Source organism: Teleopsis dalmanni, chromosome X, assembly GCF_002237135.1.
Source record: "Teleopsis dalmanni isolate 2A chromosome X, ASM223713v2, whole genome shotgun sequence".
Taxonomy (NCBI): Eukaryota; Metazoa; Arthropoda; class Insecta; order Diptera; family Diopsidae; genus Teleopsis; species Teleopsis dalmanni.
In genome coordinates this window covers 38,102,163-38,127,137 of record NC_051848.1, presented here as the reverse complement: position 1 = coordinate 38,127,137, position 24,975 = coordinate 38,102,163, and the positions used below count along the sequence as shown (strand labels likewise).

Genomic DNA, 24,975 nt, shown 5'->3' with positions numbered 1-24,975 from the left:
CGTAATAATCATCTGAAAAATTTTTACCGACCTCGTGAAGAATATCCCGGTTAACAAATTAAACACTTAACATGGTTTTAGATCATCCCTGTTGTTAAATGATTGCTTCTTTAAGTAACACTATGGGTCTGTTTTAAATCAAATAAATTGCTGTGGTCAAAAATCACCTTTCGGTTTTTTTTTTTTTGAAAACTTCTATTTTCTTTGAAATACACTCTAAAGAATAATATTGTTTCCGTAACATATTATCGTGTGTGATCCAGTTTTTCACACCTGTTAACAAACTTCAAAAGTTAGATCATTTTATTCATTTAACAGCGATTCACAATTAAAATTCATCCCAAAAATTGAGCTTCTTCTTGTAGTCGGTCTTATAGAAATGATTTAACACAATATTGTAAGTAATTTTTAAATTCTTCGTGATGTCGTGATTGTTTCCGTGACGGTCTTTCCGAATCAATAATTGTATAAAGTTTATTTTATAACCAAATTTCCAGAATAAAAGTAGGTTAATCATTTTATAGTAATTATAGTAAACATCAATCTTAATGAACTTTTAACCAATAAACTGCTAATCTATCATCTTTCAAGCAAAAAATAGGTTTATAGACTTAGCAGACATTTTCGAAGGCATTTTTACTATCATTATTTAAATTTAAAATGTTTACCGCCTTATTTCTACGAGGGTGGTTTGATACGTCTGTGACTTTTTGAATTTCCCGCGCAGGTACGCCAAATGCAACAGTGCTGCCGTCAGCTGTAATCTACCAGTGGGCAACTTTTTAATTTTGAGCAAGCTACGTCGTTTAGTTGGTGTTTGATAGCCGTCCCATGAATTTTTACGAAAATGGAAAAAAGTGAATTTCATGTGCTGATTAAGCATTACGATCCCAAATCCAGGAATTGGGATACGAACTGCTACCCCATTCAGCATATTCTCCAGATTTAGCCTCCTGCGACTATTTTCTGTTTCCAAACCTAAAGAAATGGCAGAGCGGTAAGAGATTTGATTTGAATGAAGAAGTCATTACCGAAACAAACGCGTATTTTGAGAGCTTTGAGAAAACCTAGTATTTGGAGTGAATAAAAAAATTAGAAAAACGCTGGACTAAATGTATCGAGCTATGATTATGTAGAAAAATAAAATGTTTATTTGCCGAAAAAAATTTGTTTTATTCAAAAAGTCACTGAATTATCAAACCGCCCTCGTATTATATTATATACGAGCTTTAATGTGCTGAGGAACTATTAAGGAATTATTATTTAACCCAAAAAAAATCTAATTAACGGGCTAAATTTTTGTTCTAGGGCATTAAGAAAAACATTAGAACACTAATGATTTTCTCAATCAATCAAATTTAAAACAATCCAACTAACAGTCGGTCATATGATAAGATACATTAGATACTTTTTTATCTTGAAATCCTTTTTTCCACTTTTGCCTATTTTGCTCATAGTACTAATATTTGTTTAATATACTAAGTAATTAGTTAATTATTATTAAAACAAACCAAAAATATATGAAACATAATGAAAAATAGATTATGTAGCGTGTTTGTTAGGTCGTTGCATACTCGTGTGTTTGAAGACACTTTTCAGCTTCCTACCTGCTGCATTATAGTTTTGTAATCTTTGTTTTTTATTGATCTTTTATTTATTTCGTTAACTGCTTCGGTATACAAAGGAATTTTATCAATGACGGCAAAAAGATTATTTATTTCAATTTTATTACACAATATTTAACATGTTGGTCAGTGAGATAGGCAATCGTGCTCGGGCTCATCGCATTAGCCCAGAGGGTTAAGGAAATAAACAAGAACATAAAGCATTTAATTAGTGCCCGGTTAGTACTTAAGAAATGATAGGCGCTGCTGATGAAAAACTTGTTCGTACATCGCCATCCAATGAGGATTCAAGTGCGAACACTTAAATCTTATCCGCATACCTGAATGAGAATCAGTTTTTGTGAAGAGGTGTTCTTGTGCGGACAGACGTTACGGGAAATACGTTTGTGAGTTAAAATTTCTAATATCAACAATATATAGCAAAAAAAAAATAAATATTTTTAAAAAGTGTTTTGTATAATTGACTATACAAAAATGATAAAATCTTACTCAATTGGAAGTCTCAAATGGAGACTTTTTCTTCTATTCCTTCCTTTAATGATTGTGACAAAAACAGAAATTTTGAGTCAAAAAATAATGAAACGACCTTTTGTCACGTTACATCAATGGACTAACTTAAAAATGTCATTTCCCAATGAAGAGACTCTAAAATTGGCACAAAAAAACGGACATTACAATAGTAACGTACCTTTACCTGTTGATGTGGATGTGGAATATGGAGGTAAGTCTGATAAGAAGTTGTTTTTAGAACTATAAAGCACTTGTTAAGAATAATAAAAAGATAAGTAAATACTTAAATAAAAAATATTTGTGAGTGAGATCTCATAATTTCTTTATAAATCTTTGAAATCCAAAAAATTTATGGAAAATCGTCGACAAACTGATCTATATGTTTTCTTACAAAATTACTTTAAAAAGAATTAAAATAAAATGTATATCTTTATTTTACAAAATTATTATTATTACAGCGATATTGTTCAGTTTAATAAATAACGTTTTCTCAAAAATTATAATCAAAACCGGGCTTTTATTATTTTATTTTAATTAAGCCTATTTCCTGTAAGAGTTACCAACGAGCTTAACCCTTTGTATGAGACCTGCTCCGATTTTGACGTAGTTTGTTATATTAGATAGAAAAGTGAAAATAAAAAATACACTTCCCTTTCCTTTTACTCATTTCTGTTTTTTAATACTTTTATTTAGGATTAAGGATTTGTTGTAGATATCCATCAGATATGCTTGGAAAGAAAATTATACTCTATATTTTTAGAATATAAATATTTTCAATGTTAATTGAAACAGGTCTTTATTACGAAAAGAAACTTTTTAAAAGTTAGACGAATTTGAATAGTAAAGAAAAGACAAGAACAAAAATTTGGTTAATTTATTGAAAGTTGGCTGACCATACAACGCTGTTTCGAATATTGCCCAAGTAGTATCACAACGGACCCATACATGAGTTGTTCAACTTGACTATCATAGCAACCTAACCTTACCTAATCTTTTACACAAAAGTCCTTTTTAAGACAAAGTTAAAAAATTATGAAGATTATGATAGTAATTACTTTCCTGGTACTTTGAAGCATAAGACGTATTTTAAGGACTGTCTGCCAGACGTTGAGTATTATTAAATTCCTTTATCTAAGGTACAACTATTTTGAAAAGTTAAACTTCATTACTGACGCCACACACATCTTAAGTGATTAAAATAATGAGTACTCCAATTAAAGACTTTCTACAAAACATTAAATAATTTAAGAAATCTTTCGATCACTGAATACGAATTTTACATTTTAATAGAATAAAAAGGATCAAATAAAAAACTCTATAGTCTTCTCTCCTCTATGGTCTTCTCTCATATATTAAACTCATATCATATATTAAAATTTAAAACTTCATTTTTACAGCACGTTTCCACTGTCGAAACTTAACTCTAGAAATAAATATATCATTTTTCATATAAAATCCAAACAAAATACACAAATATTTGATATGGAATATATCATAGAATAGAATATTTGATACTATTTTAAAGACTCACAAAATACTATATGCTACCATTGTTTTCTTCAATTATATTTTAATAACAAAGTTCTTTAATAGTTAAATAGAGTTATGTCTCCAGAATGAACTTATCCTTTAATGAAAATGTCAAAAATATTCTTACCACATATTCGAAGACTAAAATGCAACTTAAACCATTTACAAAATTCGGTCATAATTTCCAATGAATCTTATCTGTGAAAATTTGTAATACCAAAACTTAATTGACATCTATAGCGCCCTGCCCTAAGGAGTTAAGATTTACTTAAACTATATACAGCAAATCTATTGTAATACAATACTAAACGTTTGCTAATGCACCTATAAATCCGATGATATCAAGTAGTGATATTAAATTTTAACACCTCAGTTTCTCATAGAACATTTTATATTATTTTCTTATCAAATCTTTTTAATTTTTTATAATTGTATAATATATGCATTTAGTTTGTTTTTCTCCTCAGATGATGGCTATCATCGCACGTTTTTAACAATACCACGACTAAGCCACGGTATACCATATTCATTGGCCATCATCACAGAAAGCAACAACACAGTTTTGTTGAATCCCAGAGTAGAGCCATATCCAAACTATTATTGGCATTCGAGTCATGGCGCAAATTGCAATAACATAACATCTGCGATAAGGACCTTTGTAAGTTTTCTCGATTGAAACATTTTCTGCGGATCTTATAATAAAAATACAATTTCTTAAATTTTATTAGATTGATGATTGCTGGCGTTTATGGATCGTTGATTCCGGACAAATTAATTCATTTCAATATTGCGCACCGCAAATTTTAGCATTCGATTTGAGTAGTGATAAATTGGTTCATCGCTATATATTACCAGAATATCTATATACACCAGGTGTATCAGTTTTTACTGCATTGATTGTGGACATAAAAATGTCTAATTCTAAAAAAATGTGCGAAAAGCCTTTTATTTATGTAGCAGATCCTTGGGGCTACGGTTTAATAGTTTATGATGCCTTCGCTGGAAAATCGTGGCGGGTGGAACATGAATTAATGAAGCCGGACAAGAATTTACAAAAGTCCAATTCAGCAAATAATGGTATTTTTACTGTTAATATTAGTCCCGACGGGTTAAATAAAGGAAGTAAGCTAAAATTATGAATTTAACTGAAATGAAAAATACATTTAATATGATTCCAGAACGATTCTTATACTTCCATGCCTTAAACAGTTATAAGGAAATCGGTGTACCTTTACACGTCATTAATAACTCAACGAATTGGTTCAATAAACGCTATAATGGAACTAATGATTTTTTTGTGGTAGGAAATCGTGGCACTCAGTGCGAGTCGGAAACTATTGACAAAAACGGTAACCTTTACTGCAGTATTATTAATTCAAATGCACTGATCGGCTGGACACAAGAAAGTGTCTATAGTGCAGATACACTACAGGTTTTAGCGTACAGTCCAGAACAGTTTAAGTTTATCACCGGCCTCAAAATAAACAGAAATTCAGAAAATGAAGAGGAAATGTGGGCTTTGAGTAATGATCCAAAAGTTAGTTAAAAATTATTTATTTTAATTATATATATATATTTAGTCATGCTATATTTTTGTTTTTTTTTCAGCTTTTTGTTGGGAGACCTACTAAATCGGGTAGTACTAAATATCAAATTATTGGCTGTCGTATAGCTGATCTGTTAAATAAAAAACATTGTACCGTTGGAGCGAATACATAATAAACATTTACTTAGTTATAGGATAAATAACAAATGGCTTTAGCTTTAACTTTTAGATGTACATAAATTTTCTATATTGCCTATGTCCTGTCAGATTTTAATACTTACATTTCAAAATAAATTATACTTGCTTCAAGAAAACGCAATTCGCACATATCTATCTACGATGCGATTTCTTTATTCAAGTCTAGAAAATCTCCAGATAGCGACGAAACACTGACAAAATATTTTAAAGGGATTCCGGTAGTTCAGAATACTTAAGAGGGGAGTGAAATAAAATAGTAATCGGTTAAATAACAAACAAAAAAAGTTGATAAAAGAATTATATTTAGAAAGAATCCTCACTAATGTCAACCATCAATACTACACAAAATAATTCTGGGTTGAATAACTGAAACCTATCCTAAAGAACTGAGCAAACCGAGCAGATTTCCGCTTGGGATAATCGTTCCAAGCATATATAAACATTTTTCTTATCGTTATTAACCCAATTGAAAGAATTGAATTGAAAAATTTATTTTACTTTTGTCGATTTTAAAAAATTATCTGACGCTCTACAAAAACGCATTATACAAAACCTATTGGAAACTAAAGGTACCCTGAAAAAAATGTAAATATAGTAATTTTTAGAGTAGATAAGGCAACTTTCCAAGTGTTGAAAGATGGAGCACTGAGGGAGTCATTCATATTATCTAGTAGAGTTGTGTCACTACCTAACTAGTTTTTTTTAAGTACTCCTGTCTTGGTTTTCGATTCAATGGATAAAGAACACTTAGAAACAGATAGGGATTTTAAATACAAACTATGCCACCTTTACGCCGCTGATGATCTCATTTCTATGTGCAAACGAAAATAATTGCCCCACAATTAAGTAAGAGTCACACATTAACAATCAGAGCTATATAATCCATTTACTTCAAATGTAGAACCTCTGACTTGATACACAGAAGCAAATCTGAAGTTTCTGGATTAATATAGTACAGCATGGCACCAAACTCGGCCTATCTTATAGCACCTCCTGTCGCTCAAAGAAAAGATACTAGAACTGCTGTTGTGTCAATGTTCAAGCTTGTTTAGTACCAGGCTTAAGGTATTGAGTACTTTAGTCTTTAACGCTATACTCCATTCTCAGCGATATTTCCAGCATTAGCATTAGTCAGAAACTCGCATTTATCAATGATCCCGAGTGTTTCTACCATGATCACGTTTCTACCCACTATTATGAGGGATTGTGGAATCAAAACAGTTTTCTTAACTATTTGAGAAGGACTTTATCGAATGCCTATCAAAAGTTAAATCGAAAAATATAATGTATCTAATGTATTAGTAATAGGTCAGAAAAAATTATAACTAAGAGACAAAATACTTAAACTATAAAGTACCGTTAACTAACAGTCAATGAACCAATTAAAATTCCTGTTATACTACGAGGTCAATGCGGCTTATAGATTGAATCCAGCTGTAATGGTTGATATATTTAATTCTTAGGTATTTCATACTAAGTAAAATGTTTTGTATTTGTTTTATTTTAACTCATAATTTAGTTAAAAATGTATGTTTTTCGTAACAATAAATTAAGTTTCAATTACTAACCATCACAATAATACCTAAACCTTAAATATTTTAATTAGAATTAAGAGATATTAAGAATTAAGAATTATAATTAATTAAAATTAACGATAATTTCGAAGTCGAGTTTCTCATATATTAGAGAAAAAAAATTTAAATATCCGTCTAATTTGGATTCTGGCTGGTTCGATTTAAAAAAAGCTTTCATCGAACTATAAACACGTGGTGGATTTTAATTCCAAACATTTGGATCTTGTTTTAAAAAAAAAACATTTTATATTCACGAGTTCCACAAAAATGATTTACCTTTAGTTATACAAAAAAACAAATTCTATAAACAATTATAGAAAAAAATTTGAAAGAAATGACGAAATCCGAATGAAAAGCTGGAAAGATGTTGATTTACAAAGTCTCCCAGTTAAGTTTGGAGCATATAAATATATAATATAATTTTTGAAACAATCGCAAAAGTTGAACTGTTTGAAATTTGTGGAACTATAGATGCGGTTGGGATTGCTCCTTGCAGTTGTTATATACGCAAGATTTTTCACTTCTTTAGATTTCAGTTCGTCCTTTATTTTGTAGCTAAGTGTATACACTTTTGAAATAATTATATACAAACAGCTAAAAGTTCACTCCATAGAAGTGGCTGGATTTCTCCGTATTGTCCCTTCTCCTCTCACGCAACCATTATCCATCCACATCCTAACCCATGTATTGGACTTGTAATTCATTCTATGTTATCTACTAGCAGTTTACTAGTTGTTGTAACCAATAGTTAAAAGTAGTAAACCAGATATATATTACACATTAAAAGAAAACCTAGGAAAATAATGATTGGGATAAAGTCCACAACAAACCAAAAATTCTAATAAAAAATAAAAACGCATAATTTTGGGTCATTATTGGAAGAAGCTACTTTAGCGAAATGTGTATTCTGTAAAATTGAGAGAATTTTTCCAGTCCTCATTATTGTGGTAATGACCTATGCAGTAGATAGATAGCAGTAATAGTCTCGTTCGCTGATATCAATGAAGGAAAATAATAATCAAATTTACTCAAGAAAAATTAATTTAGAAAGTTTAAAAATATAAAAAATCTAGATTGCAATCTTCACTTTTCATAACAATCGCTGATATGATGTTGAAGACGGTTGTGCAATTAAAAAATTAATTTCAAACAAATTAAACCAATAAAAGGCACAATAAGGGGACATAATCCTTGTCTTTATAAAGATTAGAAGAGCATCTTAAGTTTGAGTATTTGTAAATAAATAAAACCATAGAACGTACGTAGTATGATAAAGATACCTTCTGATCTCATTTGAAATGATAGAAAAAAAGACATATCCCCGATACATCATTTTCACAAAACGTTTAAGTGTATTCTAGTTATAAGAAGAAGCATAACTAATATAACGGAAGTACTTACAGATTTTTAAATAAAACCTCGTATAAAATAGTAACCCTTAGAGAATAGAACCCTAATTATGTTACATTCTGCAATCAAAATACGAAATCATTGCAGTTTTCGTTAAAGATATGAAGCATTTGAAGTATTATAAGTAAACATCTTTCTCAAGTCATGAATTAAAAATAGGTAGTGAAACAATTTCTTTCTAAATACTTTTGAAGAAAGATACCATTAATATGAAGAAGAAGAACAAAAATATTAATATGAAGAAGGTTACCAAAAACAATGCCAACAAAATAATAATTACTAAATATAAGTACCATGTGGTTTAAACATTTCTATAGAAGACAACATTGTTTGGTGCTGCTTACATGACACAAACCCAATAGGCACCTATGCTAACTCTAAACGTTCAGTCTTTAGCCACCATTTGCAAAGAGAAAGAAAAAAGGAGTAGCAAGTGAACATATGCTGTACAAATCCCGGGTACTGACAAGATAACTATATTTCACTGTGGATGTCAACAAACTAATAAGCCCGATTGACTTTTCAAATATATTATAAACAAAATCCTATCATCTGAAACGAAAGTTTGCTTTGAGAATGTGACTTCACACCTCTGTACGACGGTGTGGGTTCCAAGAACGGCCGGGTCTACGTCTCGGAGCCATTCGACGACCAAGTGCCGTTCAATACCTCCCGAAGGAACAACAACGGTGTGATAACGAAATATACTTGTGCACTAATTGTACAGAAGAGCAAGATCTACAACTAGTATATCAATTAGCCAATTTAGTTTTTAGCACTACGTGAGCCGTTTTACATATCTGTACCAAACACTTTTTACGAAGTCTTGAACGAAGACAACGTCTAAAAAAAACAAATTCTTTAGTTCATTCAATTCACACACGAGTATCAGTAACGCGCTGCAAGAAGCATTTCAAATATATTCTGTAGAAAAATAAAAACAATTAATAAAATTTATAAATGAAGTGAAAAAACATGTACCGGTCTCAGAATAAAGCGCTAAATCCCTTTTTTTAGATAATTATACGATGTTATGATGTTGTTAAAATATTTTGTTATGTGCAGAAATATATCACGTCGCAGCCATATCTATTTCTACAGTGTGGACTCGTATTTAACATTCCAAGTTCAAATAAACAATGACAAACTTTTCGAAGACTGTTGTTCACAAATCACTACAAAAATTTAAACTAAATAAAAAAACGTGCATAACCTCCACGGAAGAAACAGCCGGACATTCCACATATTTATATACATTTTACACACATAATATATTGTTTTGCAACTTTCGCGTGTTTTTTTCAAATTTCAAAAAAAAACTTAATTTATGTAGTTTTTTAGTAAAATGTTTACCATTTTATTCACTTCAATTCTTTTTTTTTTTATTAAAAAACACGAACTACTATTTTAAATATCCTTTTTCACAACTGTTGTCTTCTCAGAAACGTATAGACCATCCAAGAACTTACGGATATCTTTGTTTTTAACTGTGGTCGATTGCTGAATTAAAGCAGCTGATCCAGAAACGGCTTCAATGTCGTTGCCTTCCACAATAAGTTCGTCCTTTTGCGCTGTTGAATTGACAACAGTTACACCAGGTGCCATCTGTACTCGGCGAATATATTTTTCACCTAAGAAATTACGGATTTCAATAACCGAATTATTTTCAGATGTGACACAATTGATGGGGAAATGAGCATATACGGCACGCATTTTGTATTGGAAGCCAACAGTAACACCTGAAAAATCAAAACATAATATAATAAACAAACATATTAATACAAAGATTTTTATTTAACATTTACCTTTAATCATGTTTTCAATGTGACTGCACACAGTGCGTACGGCGGCCAACTCTTTCTTCGCACCAAACCACTTTTCAACCTTCAGCGTGCTCCTATTGACCATGTACATATCCAAAGCCAAGTGCTTGAAGCTGCGTTTCAGTGTGCCTCTTGGACCAGTGATTGTGACAACACGGGCCTTCACAGAGCCTTTAATATCCTTAGGGATTTTAACGCATTGATTTGAGTTGATTGTCCTCATTCTGACACTGCAACAACAAAATTCAAAACAATGTATTAGTGACAGTGCAACCACTTCCAATACACAATTCAAACAATATCACAATATTTTTAATTTCAAATAAGAACTTTACAAATAAACCCGAAAAGTAAAATTAACACATTAATTCGTAAAATATAATTAGTTCAAATAGCAGTTAATTCAGTTTGTCCCGTTTCCCTCCGAAATTTTGTGTACGAAAACAAAATTCAACTAAATAATAATTAAACAATTTTAGGCTTCCACTAAATCTAAAGTAAAAATAAAGTTTTTAACACATCAACAAAATTATTTAATTGCAAAAACGACACTTTTTTATTTTATACATTATATAAAATATTATGATTGTTTAAAATTATTTTTTCCCAAAAAATTTACACGAACTCACACGCTTAGAACCGACCGGAAAAAGGTTGAATTGGAAAAGGAATATTTTGACGTCTCTTATGGCGATAAAACCAAATTTTGACATTTTATCGTTTATTTTTGACGTTTTGCTTTGACGCAGACTGTCAACTTTCGTTAACAATATACATGGAAAGAAAGTAATACGCTTATTAGATGAAATGTTCGTAAAACTATGTAATATAAAATATAACATTTTCGCGTATTATGACGTGATAACACATATATGTATATGGAATTTTCGTATACGTTTTTATAATCACTTTTTATCAATTTTTATTATTTATTTTATATAAATAAAATGATATGACTACAAGAGTATTAGAGTTAAGCAACACAATTTTCTATTGTGACGTAAGAAATAGAATCAAAAGTGTTTTAAATAAATATAAAGCTGATTTCGAGCTTTAAATTTAGTAGGACACTAGTTCGATTCCTGGTACTTATATATATATATTTAATTCTTTAGCTCCTAGGAGAAGCATAGGGTCGTAGATTTCTGGTACTTGCAGTCTCAAAAAAAATTATTTACGAATAATTAAATACAAGAATTATTTTCAAGACCACTGATGATGGGTATTTGACAATACTCGAAACAGCTGTGTGGTCAACCAAAAATTCAATTAATTAAAATAATATAAAATTAATTTTTGTTGCTGTAGTTCAGTACTGTTCGAAAAACCTGTTTATAAAAATAATTTTCCTAACTCAATAATCCATAAAATATTGGAAGGAAAAACAAATCAACAAATTAATCAAGATGTTTTTATTCTTATTGATCGATTTATTTTAATGAGTTAAATTTTTTTAAATTTTTTTTATTTAATTTTTAGTTTTAATCGCAATTTTAACATAATATGATAATGAGTTATCTGTAAAGAAATATGTAAATAATATTGTTCTGACGTGTATTAATTAATTAACAATTATTATTTTTTGGCCTTTTATTTTGTTAAATTAATAAATACAATTTACATATAATGTTTTTTATCAATAAATTTTACAAATAAATTTTGCTGTCGTAGAAAAATAGAAATTAAAAATATTTACATACCTGTCTGTCCGTCCTTATGAATGGTTTATTAATTAAGATACATATGCAAGGAATATGAAAATGCTTGGTGTAAATTTTTGGAAACGAAGTACATATACATAATATATATACATACGATCACATTTGTGAAGTTCATTTTTAATTTGTGCCTTTGAAACTTGATATCGAGAGAACCAAATTATTTGTGTGAATAGTGTGGTGGAAATAGTTGCTCAGGATAGCTGATCTTATCAGAATAAATACCTCAAAAAATATGTTAGTATAATATTTAGAATTTTCTCACCTTGGGAAATATTTGGATAATCGTGCCGGTCAAAGATTTTAAGTTGAACATTATACAAAAGCAAATAAGCTTAATTATCCCATATTATTAAATGTAACTGTCAATATTTCAAAATATAAAAGAAGATAATAATATATGTATTTATATGAACACATACATTTAAATATATATAAAAAACGAAAAATTAAATTTTTGAACACAAATTTCGAAAATCGAAAAACTAGAGCCAAAAACGTTTTTTATTTAATTCGTAAATTCGTAATTTCCAAAAAAATATGAATATAAACCACTTTAATCATGACAAAAACATATTTATTAAACAAATATATACAAAATGTTGATTCGAAACTAAACCAAAATTAATTCAATTTTTTTTTTTAATCGAAGACTGCAATTGAGCCGATAAATTTTTTTTTTTGGATGCTCACAATTAAGTTTAAATAAATTTACATCGTCGTTTATAATCAGTCGGATATTAAATGAACAGAGAAAGTTAAGCTGATAAATCCCCCCTCGACAATATAGTCTGAAGTCAATAAAAAATCAAAGAAGATAAAGAAAAGAAACTGAGAGTTGCTCGAAAAATTATGTATAAAATTTTTTGGATAATTCAAATAATATTCAAAATTTTGAGTAATGAAAGGAAAATATCACGCCGTACGAAAACAAAAAGCCTAATGCTACACAATGGTGATGACAATGGTGATAATGATGATTTTCTTCACCCAATCTTGCTATTTTGTCCACCCGGTCCCTACTCACCACGATGTTTACTAAAATAAGAGCATTTTCCGAAATTTCGTTGTTTGATTTGGTTTCTTAACGTTACAAATCCGTTAAGAGATTTTTTTGTGATATTACACAAAGAGACACAATGATTCAAAATTTCCTCTGTTTCTTTTCTTTGTCTTCTTTGGTAAAAACTATACAATTCTAATATATTTTATGTATATATAAATATTTTATATATATATTTTATGTTCCTATTATAGTACTTTTATTAACTAGAAGTTTTGATTGTGAAACAATGGATTGCTTTATCAATAGGCATTTTCGGTGGCTCGCAAGAATAGTAAAAAACTGGCTAATACGAGCCACCGAAAACGCCCAACATTAAAAAACATCATATCTATCTATGGAAAAAAATTGTACGCTTTTATTGGTAAGAAAATTTACAATTATGTGATATGTAAAAAATATTTTCAAGTATATTTCTTCCTTGACACAATTCTGGCTTCGCCACTGCATAGTCTAATAATAAAATGTTCTAAAATGCTAGTTAAAATATACTATAGCATCTAATAGCTCTTATATACGTGGAAAATCCATTAATGTGCATATATTCGAATAATAGAAACAACTATTTAAACTTATTTAAGTCTATGATAAGTCTTTAGTTATATCGGTGGTCTTTACTTTTTCTATTAGCAATTAATTGAACATGTACTGATTTGCGAATGTTGGGTAGCAATTTGCACTTGACCAAGAACACTATTCTTTTGTCCATTTTATATATGCTGACTGTTTTTTAATTTTTATTATAGATGAGTGATGGGCTAAATAGTTAGATTTTTTGGTTTGGTTTTTTTAATAAAATTTTTTTTTTGTTTTATTTATTTAATCTGTATTTCGGACGTTTCGATTGTTTAAGACCATCACCAGGGATAATTTTTTTAAAAACAACTGAATAAAATAAAATTTGTATATAATGTATATGTATGTATTTTTTGTATTGGATAGGCGGAAATACTATCGATATGAAATTATTATAAGAGGATTCTGACAAGTTGTTATCGATAATTTGCTAGTTGCACGTTTGTTTTGTTTTGTTCGGCAGTTTGAAATTAGTGGAATCACACTGAGTTGAAGCAAATAAAAGTGATGGATATGGATCCTGACAAATACTTTGCAGATTATGAAGACTTAGCGGTATGTTTTGACTGGCAAATTTTTACAAAACAGTAGAGAATTTTAATTGTAAATTCAACTAAAAAACATTTTTCTGTCAATTGGAAGTGCTTAGCGTAGTACTCAATAGTTTTTAAATAAGAATAAAACATTTTCATTTATGCAAAGACTTATTGTTATGAAAACTAATACATATATTTAAAATTATAAAACAAAAGTATATTAACATATAAATTTATTTTTCCAATAAATTTAAACTGTCAACGTATCGCGGACTGTTTGCCCGCAATTTCCAAAAAATAAATATATAGATAAATACATAATTTTTATTTTCGTTTTACAATTTTAAACATATATAATAATTTATATTAACAATAAGCTTTTGAATAAAAAAAAATTATTAAAGAATTGCTTTTTAGTATTTGAATATTTATTTATGTTTATATAAAATGGCATTAGGAATGTAAGATATTAGTTCCAAATGCATACAAAAATAATTTCCAATTGTTACTAGATATATAACAATTATATACATATTTCCATGCTTCAAATCAGCTAATTGATTGTACTCTTGTTGTTTCAGGTACATGAGTTAATGCTTAAAGATCGTCCACGCCAGGAGGCATACTATCAGGCAATAATGAGTAACAGTACGATGTTCAAAGATAAAGTAGTACTTGATGTAGGCGCAGGTACTGGTATATTATCAGCGTTTTGCGCTAAGGCAGGTGCACGTTTAGTTTATGCAGTGGAAGCAACAAATTTGGCCAAGATTGCTCTACAAGTTATTGAAGAAAATGCTTTGACCAGCATAGTCAAGGTGAAAAATGTTTTAATTTTAAATAAACTTTAAATTTAAATTATATTATTCAAAACAGGTTTGTGAATCCAAAATAGAGGAATTTCAATTGCCTGAAACAGAGGAAAAAGTCGATATTATTGTTTCGGAATGGATGGGATTTTATTTGCTGCACGAAGGCATGTTGGATTCAGTACTTTATGCACGGGATCATTTTTTAAAACCCTCTGGTAAAATGTTTCCAAACGAAACTATCTTATATGTGGCACCTTGTCAAGTACCGAGTCGTTATGATGATTGGGTCAATGTTAATGGCATTAGCATGACAAAGTTTGCTGCGCATTTGCGAGAACAAAAATCAAAGAAACCAGAAGTCGCGAACGTACAACCAACAGATCTGCTGCATGAGGGTACTGTGATGCATTGGATGAATTTGGAAGAGGTTAAAATTGACGAATTAAGTAGTGTAATTATGAAAGAAGTCATAACGGTACAACGCTCTGGAAAATTTCAAGGTTTTTGTATTTGGTTCGATTGTCGATTTCCCGCACAAAGCTATGAGGATGCAGTTATTTTGTCAACTGGACCGCGGGCACCGCTAACGCATTGGAAACAATGCATTGTTGTTTTGCCTACAAAAGTGTGTGAAGAAGTGGAAGAAAATCAACCGATAGCATTTGAAATGAAGATGCTTCGTAAACAAGATAATCCAAGATTTTATGATCTTGAGGTTGAGCTTTTTGATCCTGATGATGTAGAACATCCAACGCCTTGTGATTGCTTTTTAACAAAATGTATACTATTGAAAACCCATTTGCAAACAATGGACACATCTTAACCATAATTTTAAAATAATAAACTTTATAAATATTTAATTTGTATATATATTTAGACATTTTAACAATTTTTTAATAATTTAAAGGCTACGTTGAAGTCGACATTGTATTTGTTTCAGTGCTTGTTGCATGCTTTCGGTACTAGGCTTCTGGTAACATAAATTGAGACAAGAGGAAATAATATCAAGCGCTTTTCCAATTATACGGCGTCTGCAAAATAAATTTAATATTAATTTAGAATAGTTATGAGTTCACTATTTTTATACATTTTTGTTTTTAAAGATAAGTCTTTTTTTAAAAACAAAAACTCTTTAACATTAATTGCTGATGCTAATACCTGCTACTGTACTTACTTTGAACGACACCACAGTGTTTCCACAGTATCGGCCAACGTTCTGGTTAAAAGTATGCAAGATTCCACTAAATGCCATTCGTTACCCTCTTGTGTCCAAGTGCGCTCGTTCATTATTATCATTCTATAAGACGGCGAAAAGTGTGAATAATTTTTTTTTGAAATCAAACTTTTTTTTTTCTTTTTACCTGTAATAATATTCCAACATAATTTCAATGTCAATATCCATTGCCAACAGTTTTTCTGGGACTATGGCTTCCGGCATATTGTATACGCATGCGGTTTTTTCTAATTCGTGGATGATGAATGCAAGCGGAAAACAATTGCCCGATTGACTAAATTCTTTAACAAGTGTCTCGATTTTTGTGAACAATCGCGTGACGCGTTCTGTTGAGGTACTGCAACCTTGTATGGTATTGCTGATAATCTTTTGCCATACGGACTCTATTAACAATGTATCGTTGTGGTGTGAGCAATTGAGTATGGTGAGCTTGCACTCCCACAGCTCAAATGGTTCTGCAAATTGTTGATAGAGATCAGTTATGTCAAAAAGTTTATTATTCAGATCTTGAATAGCTCTGTCAGTTACGGTGGTTTGAGGTGTAATTGCAGAAATAGAATTAAGAATGAATTTTTGTACTCGTGCTATGTCCATCTAAAAATTAATTTAAAACAAAATGATATAAAAAAATATTCTACATAAATTAAAATTAATTAAAAATAAATTAAGTTTCACAAAATGGTTTCAATAATTTTAAGAAAATTTAAAAATAAAAATTATATTTCGAACACAGTCTACTTTACAATGATAATATTTATATTTACCCTATCCTCTACGTCTTTCAACAGCAAACCGTTCTGCATTGAGTATCCTATAGTGTCATTTCGCATACACATGACAGCACGTGCCAGATATTCAATTCTTTTATCTAGAGGTATAGCATCAGTTTCCATGGATGCCAAATTGTCCAGAATTTTTGCCGCCTGGGCATGATGTTTATTCTTTTCATAGTATTTCCATAATAAATCGATTACTTTATAGTTATCAGGAAAACGCAATACATTCCGTCGTAAGTAGTCTCCTAAAGATGGTTCCATTAGTGATAATAACACTGATGTCAAGTCATGAGACATAAGCCATTCATAGATTGTGATATGTAATAGCGGATCTTTTATATGTATCGATTGATTTACAATCTTTGAAATTTCGTCAGTTATTAGTGTGCCATCTTCTTTTTCTTCTATACCTTTAAAGGTGCCACCTTGATCTTCATAAAGTTTTTCCAACATTTCACGTACTTCTTTGTAGCAATTTATTCTTAAAATATATGTTTATAATCATTAGCTATATATCTAATATTAAAAATGGTTATAAATTTCTGAAATCTAACAATACTATTATTTTAAAAGATTTAACTTTAAGTTTATATAGAGATTTTCTACAGAAATTCACAAATCCAACGGAAATGTAGTTTTCAACTATTCTACTTTGTTCAACATTTAGTATTGTCATTTTAATAATTATTTTCTTTTCATTGTCTAAAGTACACATTTAAGGTGAGTTGAGTACTGACTCTATGACTGCACTTTGAGGGGATTACTTTGTAGTCGATATCAACTGTTATATGTTTGTCTGCATTAATTAATGTTAATTTTATAGTTTTCTGAGAAGTCAATGTAATATGAAATTTTTATTTAATTTGCACAATTAACACATTAAAAGAAAAAATATGATTTAAAACAATATAGAGCTAACAATATAAAGCTAGTGTTTTTAGCTCGTAGTCATTATCTGACTTTACCCTTAATCCTCTCCATTGAATTTTGGTGTTGAATTTTTATTACCTCGAAATACATAATATTAATGTTTTTTGTTGAGTTTGTATTTCCTTGATATTTAAAAATATTATCAAGATCTGTTTATAATTATAACAGTTTCAATAACTGATTAATTTGCTTTAGTTAATGATAGCTTACATATGAGGTTGAGAATTTTTGAATGGATGTATTTCGGATTATTATTCAATCTATTCTTAAACAAACACATAGGATAATAATAAAAAAAAAATTGTTTTACCTTTTTGCAAAATACGTATAACCCTCATTATCATCAGCTGGTTCATCATTCTTATAAAAATGTATACCATATTCTTCAGGATCACATTTTGTGGCACAGGTGAATGATAGATCGATAACTCCATCAAAAAATCTCGCTGAAACAAACTTAAAAAAAAAAATAAATAAAAAAAATTAATATTTTTTCGTAGTAAAAACTTAAATTATACACATTTATATTGAAAAGATAAGTTGGTAATAAAAAAATAATTGATAATAATAAATAATAATAATAATTAAATAAAATAATAATAAAAAATAATAATAAAATATAATAAAAAATAGTAATAATAAAATATAATAAAAAACAGTAATAATAAAAAATAATAACAATAATAAAAAAAAATAATAATGAGTAATAATAATAGTAATAATAATAAAAAATAATAATAGGAATAGATAATAATAATAAAAAATAAAAAAAAAATAATAATAGTAATAAATAATAATAATAAAAAATAATAATAGTAATAGATAATAATAATAAAAAATAAAAAAAAAATAATAATAGTAATAAAGAATAATAATAAATAATAATAATAAATAATAATAATAATTGGAAATAATAATAATAATTGGAAATAATAATAATAAAATATAATAATAATAATATGTAATAATAATAATATATAATAATATTAAAATATAATAATAAAATATAAAAATAATGAAATATAATAATAATAAAATATAATAATAATAAAATACAATAATAATATTAATATAATAATAATAAAATATAATAATAATAAAATATAATACTAATATAATATAATAATAATAAAATATAATAATAATAAAATATAATAATAATAAAATATAATAATAATAAAATATAATAATAATGAAATATAATAATAATAAAATATAATAATAATAAAATATAATAATAATAAAAAAAAAATATTAAAAAAAATAATAAAAAAAAAAAATAATAATAAAAAAAAAAATAATAATAAAAAAAAAATAATAATAAAAAAAAAATAATAATAATAAAAAATAATAATAATAAAAAATAATAATAATAAAAAATTATAATAATAAAAAATTATAATAATAAAAAATTATAATAATAAAAAATTATAATAATAAAAAATTATAATAATAAAAAATAAAAAAAAACGAATAAAAAGAAAACGAATAAAAAGAAAACGAATAAAAAGAAAACAAATAAAAAGTAAATAAAACTAATAAAAAATAAATAAAACTAATTAAAAACAAATAAAACATTTAACAAAACAAATAAAACCTTAAAAAAAAAATAAAACTAATAAAAAAGAAATAAAACAAATTTCAAAAAATTAAATTTATATAAAAAAAATAATAAATAAAAAATAAAACAAGTATAAAAAAATTAAACAAATAAAAAGAAAAACAAAAAAATAAAACAAATAAAAAGTAAATAAAACTAATAAAATAATAAAACAAATAAAAAAAAATAAAACAAACAAAAAAAAACAAGAAAGTAACAAAAATAAATTTCACATTAACGATATATCTGACAGTTTAACAAAAACCTCTATTATAAATCGGAAGAATCGGCGAATTCAATTTCTTTTCTTCATAATTGATATAAAAATTTTTAACTTTCAAAATAATATTGTTAACTTTTTTTAAGTATAATATAAAAAACTTTAATGAAAATGTGATCTGAACTGTTATACGGTTTGCATTATTCTGTATATTAGAAAACTGTACTATAACGAAGACTACTATACAATTCCTATGAATAATTCTTAACTTTTTGTTTTTAAACCAAAAATTATTGGAATTAACAATATAATTATTTTTCTTGCTTACAATATAATTTTTAATAATAGTTTTTTTATTAAATAATAAACTGTCGGATTCGATCACATTCCCCAACACCAACAAACTTTAATTGTTTCTACTTTGCCAACCGAATTAAGCAAAAAAAAAAAAAAGGAAAACTGTTTGATGTGTAAAAAATGCAGAAAAGAAAGAGATTAAGAGAAAACAACAACAAAACGTATAAATATGAAAAATATCACACATGCTTAAAAATTCATAAAGCAATTGCTACATATTATATTTAAATTATTAAATCTGAAACTTCATTTAATATAATTCATTCACTTTTAATGAATTTCTTTCTATTAATTAAATTCATTTTCCAAAACACGCGGAAAACATTTTAGAAAGGAAAAAAATTCACTGAAGCTACATCTTGAAAAACTTAGCTATTAAATCATAAATTTTTGTTTTTTCATCAAACCTCACCTTAGTAGCAAGCTCTTCTTCTTATAATAGTAATATATTATTATCTTCTTTTAAATTCTTTTAAATGCTATAATTCTTTAAAAATCTTGTATTAACTTAAATTGACTTGCAACAATGTCCGCACAAATAACAAATGAATATGACAGCAAGCATTAAAAAATGTTCAAAAGAAATTTAACATAATATATATCCATCCCATTCTGACATATATAGCACATGCTGAGCATTTTTGCAAACGATTTGCATTTCTGTCGCTTTATAAGAATTTTATGCAATTGCGCCAAAACCAATAGAACGAAAAAATAAAATATACAATTTTAAAACAAAATAATTAAACAATTTTAAAAAGCGTTTGTCTATAATTGACCTGCACATTAAAATTATTGAAAAAATTTTTTAAAACAAATATTTATTATGACAATATATGTAAAAATTGTTTCGCAAATCTTTTTTTAGCACCCGGCGTCCTTCGAATCACGAAGTTTTTAAGATTCTTTAAATACTTTTTATATATTTAATTTAAATTTAAACTTACCGTTTTTTATTGAAGTTTATTAATTATGTGTTAAATATTAAAATTGTTATATTCAGTCTTAAAATATCACTTGGTTATTCAAAACTTTAAACGCAAGATATTACCGACTCACGCCGAAACACTCTTCACTCGTTCCGAATCAAGCAACAAACTGCGAGCAACATACTACTTTCTGTGATGTGTGAGTTTTAGCACAAAAGTAAAATTTAAATGACAGTAGTGAACAGAGTTGCCAGTTGTAATTATATAATAAATTACTAATATGTACTTGAATAATATTCCATATACCATATATATGCGAAAATCAAATCGTTTCATTTCTTTTAAAAAATATACTTCATGCAAATTATTGTAAGAGCATGCAAATGATTTCAAGGTCAATTTGTTTTATATTTGGAGCACTTTCATATTTTTTAAAAGAAAAGTAAACATTTTGTTATTAAAATACAATAATAATAGTCATAACATAATACATTATTTTAATGTCGACAAAAACTATGCTTAAAAATTATTTTACTCATTCGCGTTATTGACCTGTACATATCCATTTAGTTTTTCATAAACTTAGCTGAAATCTTACAATATTATTACAATCTAATCGGTATGATAGTATTTTTTTATGATATATTCTTATTAGATTAAAAAAGGTTTCCTAAAACAATTATAAAGTTTAAGCATTTTAATTTGATATACATTTGTCACTATTAGATAGATTTACATTTTATATTCAACGACTTTGAATTCATAATTTATTTGCTTACGAATTATACAAAACAGAACAAGAATATCATTGTTTTAGTTCTTAAAGAAGCTACACATCATCAAAATTATAAAAGATTGAAAATATGTATACTAATACAGTATGTTTACACCAAAAAACAGCAAACAAATATGTTTTAACAATACTTGATACCTAAAAGTGTAAGCATACAATCTAAATATACAAATCCTAAATATTATATTACAACCCTAAAAACAGAATTTTTACTCGTAAACACTCTTAAAATAATTTTATACAAAAATGTTTTTAACAACAATTTTAGTAAAAACGCCGCTTTTAAGCATTGCGTAAAAACTTTAAAAGTACTTGTAAGCTTTGAACTCGAGCTATCAGTTGACAGCAGCTTTAAACGTCCTTAAAATTTATTTTAATATGTCTCAAGATTTTAAGCCAAAAAAACAGTTTCATAGTATTAATAACAATTCCATGCAATATAATTTATATGCTTAGTTTCATTTACATTATTCTGCATAAGAGTTCTAACATATTACTTACCTGTTAAAATATTATTAATTCTACTTTCAATATCTTCATATGTAGTTATGGTGACAAGTTAACTTTGATATGCACAATATTTAATTTTATACCGCCTTAATTTTATATTTCCTACGTTGAGTTATCTTGTACTAAAATATGATATATTCAGAGAATAAAAGTAAATAGAAACACTTGCGAAAAAAACGAAGATAAACATTAATAAATCAAACATTAAAGAAAAACGCAAACATATTTTGCCTGTTGCTTTTTTGCGTTTCTTACCGGCTATCAAATTTTTGTAGTACCTTTCATGTTTGTACTAAATAATGAAAATAAGGGTTACCAAATTGTTTAAAATTTTTAGAACAATTTTAAATTTCAAAGCTGACGAAAAATTGCGTTCAATATTTCAATTATTTTTATGATTTCTTATATCATATATACATAATATATGATATAAATGTAGAATTCATAAAAAATATCTGATAAATTGTATGGTACTCGTATTTAATTATCACATATTGTCAACTTTTGCCAACATGTGCCTAGTGTTGTACTATGTGGCATTTTAAATTATGCATTTATTATATATTCTTTGTAATATATTAATAACATATGTAGCATACATTTAGTTTTAGTATTGCATGTGCACGTATATTTTCGATATATGTATATGCAGTATATTAAATTAACTGTATACGATCTGATGCTATATCGTATACATGCTATATCGTTGTAAAACTCAAGTAAAGTATAAACTGAGAGCATAACACAAATAAAGAACCAAATTACTCTCTTTACACAGATTTTCGTTTAACAGCTTTGGGTAAAGACTGGTAAGAAGACTAGTGCCGCGCATATAATTAATACAAAAATTTAAATTCAAATTTTAAACACAAATTTTCTTGATATAAATTGTACGAGTAAAGTCTGTGTGGCATTTTCAAATTTCAATAGCGATGTTACGCTCTTTCAGATGCTCTCATTTACTCGAAAATTTGCTGGTGGAACTCGCTTGTGTATACACAGTGTTACTCAAAGTTACTACGAGTAGCTCGTGGAACAGACCTAATATTAATTAGATTCATTTTATATGTACTTACCAAAAACATTTTTTATTATATAATATTCAAGTGAATAATATCTTTTCTTTTCTAATATATTTCTTTATCAATATATTCAACGAATTTGGTACTCAGTATATTGCAAGGCCATAAATGCGTATATATTTAATTTCATTTTATCAAATACTTTCCCAACGAACACAATTGTCAGTATTTTTGTAAATAGTTGTATGTAAATAGTTGAATGTTCCATGAAAGCATCTAAACATGAAAAAAAATTATAACGCAGATTTAATTACAAAACGATGGGGATTTCTACCATGAAATATAAACCACGTCTACAAAAATTAATAACACTTAATAGTTAATACCTGATTTTCATATCTACAAACATATTAATACTTTAACATCTGTTGATATTCAATTATCCACACTAGCAATAATATCGATAGCAGATTTGCCGGCGAATTCAAAAGTCCACTTTAGAAACAATTCCAAAGACGTATAGGTATTTCTAATGCAATTCCAAAATTTCAAGAACGTGTTGACTAGTTTGATGAACGTTCATTGCTGGAAACCCTCATACCATCAGGTAAATTATAATTAGCGTTTCTTATTTATTTATAGGAGGGCTTGTTCACGTTTAATTGTTTCCGCTAACTATATTATTGACGTACGATAGTACAGTTATGAGAAGCAACAAATCCTAAAGCATATGGATAAAGTTTAGCTAAAATAAAGTTTATATTGATTATATTTGGCCGAGAACGCATGTCCACTTAAAATCGATACTGTCCAGGATCGAAATAGCATAACAGCTCTAAAAAAAATTAAATTATTTCGGTTAAAACTATTTTGTACTAGATACAAAATTAATCACAAATGGATTTGCAAAGGTATATATATATTACATTTGCCTATAACATCAGATGTTTATCTCTGAAAAAAAAAATATGGTAATATTAACATTTAGTTTGGGAAGTTAATATTCACAGTTTATTATTTATAGGGCGTGTCAACGTTCATCAGCTGCTATATCATTCTTTAAAGATGTATGGTGCATTTGATCAACTCACTTAGATCCTACCTGTATATTGTAATATCTGCAAGGTTTGAAGTATGTGGAACGCATATACATATGTATAACAGCTGTAAAATAACTATTTGTATTCTGGGTCCAGAACTGTATGGGTAACAATTGGTTTAGAATACATACATATACCTAGCAATTTTGTGTCTTTTGGATTGCAATAGAACGTTTGTTGAATGAGCCTACATATATGTATTAAGTTTTTCGTAGGATCTACGTAGACTGTGTTTTAAGTCTTGCGCCTGTGCAACATTAAGTATTGCCAGATAAATTTTGACATTTCTGTTCAAAAATTTGACTCACTTATTGTGTTTACATCGATTCTAAACTGTCTTTACGAAAAAATAGAATTATATAATGAACATTTTTGTGCGATGATTTTTTACGATTTATGACGCGGATTAACCAGAAAATAATGCATCGATAAAACAAACTTAGTCAAACTCTAGTTTGACATTTGGTGATGAAACAACACACCCAGCGACTGCAAATCGCTGGTTTCATAAATTCGAGCGTGGTCGTCGTTTTCTCTACGAGGATTTTCGTAAAGGTCTTCATAAAGAATGGCTGTTGTAATA

General features: G+C 27.7%; 4 protein-coding genes across 4 annotated transcripts; 2 read left to right on the top strand and 2 right to left on the bottom strand.

Moving 5' to 3' along the window:
- Positions 1 to 2,119: 2,119 nt before the first annotated feature.
- Positions 2,120 to 6,838, top strand: LOC119662436 (protein yellow-like). The gene is made up of 5 exons (XM_038072055.1): positions 2,120 to 2,346; positions 4,133 to 4,323; positions 4,394 to 4,787; positions 4,844 to 5,202; positions 5,274 to 6,838. Exons 1-5 carry the CDS (start codon positions 2,163 to 2,165, stop codon positions 5,382 to 5,384), a joined length of 1,239 nt encoding a protein of 412 aa, XP_037927983.1. The 5' UTR covers positions 2,120 to 2,162; the 3' UTR covers positions 5,385 to 6,838.
- A 2,955-nt stretch (positions 6,839 to 9,793) lies between these two features.
- LOC119661859 (60S ribosomal protein L9) lies at positions 9,794 to 10,948 on the bottom strand. Its single transcript, XM_038071364.1, has 3 exons — positions 10,846 to 10,948; positions 10,199 to 10,446; positions 9,794 to 10,132 (listed from the first exon to the last, which is right to left on the bottom strand). Exons 2-3 carry the CDS (start codon positions 10,437 to 10,439, stop codon positions 9,801 to 9,803), a joined length of 573 nt encoding a protein of 190 aa, XP_037927292.1. The 5' UTR covers positions 10,440 to 10,446; positions 10,846 to 10,948; the 3' UTR covers positions 9,794 to 9,800.
- Positions 10,949 to 14,001: 3,053 nt separating this feature from the next.
- Positions 14,002 to 15,776, top strand: LOC119689097 (probable protein arginine N-methyltransferase 6.1). Its single transcript, XM_038103836.1, has 3 exons — positions 14,002 to 14,128; positions 14,691 to 14,927; positions 14,986 to 15,776. The coding sequence occupies exons 1-3, from the start codon at positions 14,081 to 14,083 to the stop codon at positions 15,742 to 15,744; spliced, it is 1,044 nt and encodes a 347-aa protein (XP_037959764.1). The 5' UTR covers positions 14,002 to 14,080; the 3' UTR covers positions 15,745 to 15,776.
- Positions 15,775 to 21,303, bottom strand: LOC119688317 (nuclear pore complex protein Nup154-like). Its single transcript, XM_038102995.1, has 6 exons — positions 21,274 to 21,303; positions 18,172 to 18,317; positions 16,920 to 17,412; positions 16,283 to 16,749; positions 16,096 to 16,218; positions 15,775 to 15,952 (listed from the first exon to the last, which is right to left on the bottom strand). Exons 1-6 carry the CDS (start codon positions 21,301 to 21,303, stop codon positions 15,823 to 15,825), a joined length of 1,389 nt encoding a protein of 462 aa, XP_037958923.1. The 3' UTR covers positions 15,775 to 15,822.
- Between the last annotated feature and the right edge of the window lie 3,672 nt (positions 21,304 to 24,975).